This window comes from Malurus melanocephalus, unplaced genomic scaffold (genome assembly GCF_030028575.1).
Source record: "Malurus melanocephalus ecotype Western Australia unplaced genomic scaffold, MMel_1.1 scaffold_9467, whole genome shotgun sequence".
Classification (NCBI taxonomy): Eukaryota; Metazoa; Chordata; class Aves; order Passeriformes; family Maluridae; genus Malurus; species Malurus melanocephalus.
Genome location: NW_026632697.1, coordinates 1 through 1,069, shown reverse-complemented (window position 1 = coordinate 1,069; position 1,069 = coordinate 1). Strand labels below are relative to the sequence as shown.

General features: G+C 75.8%; 1 protein-coding gene across 1 annotated transcript; it reads left to right on the top strand.

Moving 5' to 3' along the window:
- Positions 1–11: 11 nt before the first annotated feature.
- LOC130588675 (zinc finger protein 41-like) lies at positions 12–992 on the top strand. Its single transcript, XM_057389569.1, has one exon. The coding sequence runs from the start codon at positions 12–14 to the stop codon at positions 990–992; it is 981 nt and encodes a 326-aa protein (XP_057245552.1).
- The last annotated feature ends 77 nt before the right edge of the window (positions 993–1,069 follow it).

Sequence of the window (1,069 nt, the reverse complement as noted above, 5' to 3'; positions counted from 1 at the left end):
GCAAAGGCTTCATGGCCACCAAATCGCTCAGCAAGCACCGCAAAATCCACCGCGACGGGGCGGCGGGACCCGCGACAGCGGCGACAGCGCCGTGCCCCGAGTGCGGCGACAGCGGAGCGACCGCGCATTGCCCTCACCGCCGGCGGCAGCTCCGGGACAGCCCCGAAAGCAGAGCGGGGGTCCCGACCCCATCCCGGCCCCTCCGGGACATCCCCGAGAGCAGAGCGGGGGTCCCGGCAGTGCCCCCAGCCTCATCCCGACCCCTCCGGGACAGCCCCGAGGGCAGAGCGGGGATCGCCGCCGTTCCCCCGCGACCCCTCCGGGACATCCCCGACAGCAGAGCGGGGGTCCCGACCTCATCCCGACCCCTCCGGGACAGCCCCGAGGGCAGAGAGGGGGTCCCGGGAGTCCCCCCGGCCTCATCCCGACCCCTCCGGGACATCCCCGAGAGCAGAGCGGGGGTCCCGGCCCCATCCCGGCCCCTCCGGGACAGCCCCGACAGCGGGGTGGGGGTCCCCGCCGTTCCCCCGCGACCCCTCCGGGACAGCCCCGATCTCAGTGCGGGGGTCCCGGCAGTGCCCCCGCGACCCCTCCGGGACAGCCCCGATCTCGGGGCGGGGGTCGCGGCCCCATCCCGGCCGCTCCGGGACAGCCCCGATCTCAGTGCGGGGGTCCCCGCCGCTGCCCCGGCCCCATCGCGGCCCCTCGGGCGCTCCCGGTACGCGTGCGGGGAGTGCGGGAAGGCGTTCCGGGACGGGGCCGCGCTGCGGCGGCACTGGCGCGTCCACACCGGGGAGAAGCCGTTCGGCTGCACCGAGTGCGGGAAGAGCTTCCGCGCCAGCTCCAGCCTGGTCATCCACCGGCGCATCCACACCGGGGAGAAGCCGTACCCCTGCTCCCGCTGCGCCAAGAGCTTCGTGTCCAGATCGTCCCTCATGAAGCATCTCCGGACCCACCTGCGCCGGGAGCTGCTGGAGGGGGAGCGGCCCTGACCGGGACATTCCCGGGGCACCGGGTGGGGCTCAGCACCGGGGGGCACCGACCCTCGGCACCGGCGGCATCGGGGCGC

Coding starts and splice junctions, on each gene's coding strand:
- LOC130588675 (XM_057389569.1), top strand. CDS start 12: ATGGCCACCAAATCGCTCAGCAAGCACCGCAAAATCCACCGCGACGGG.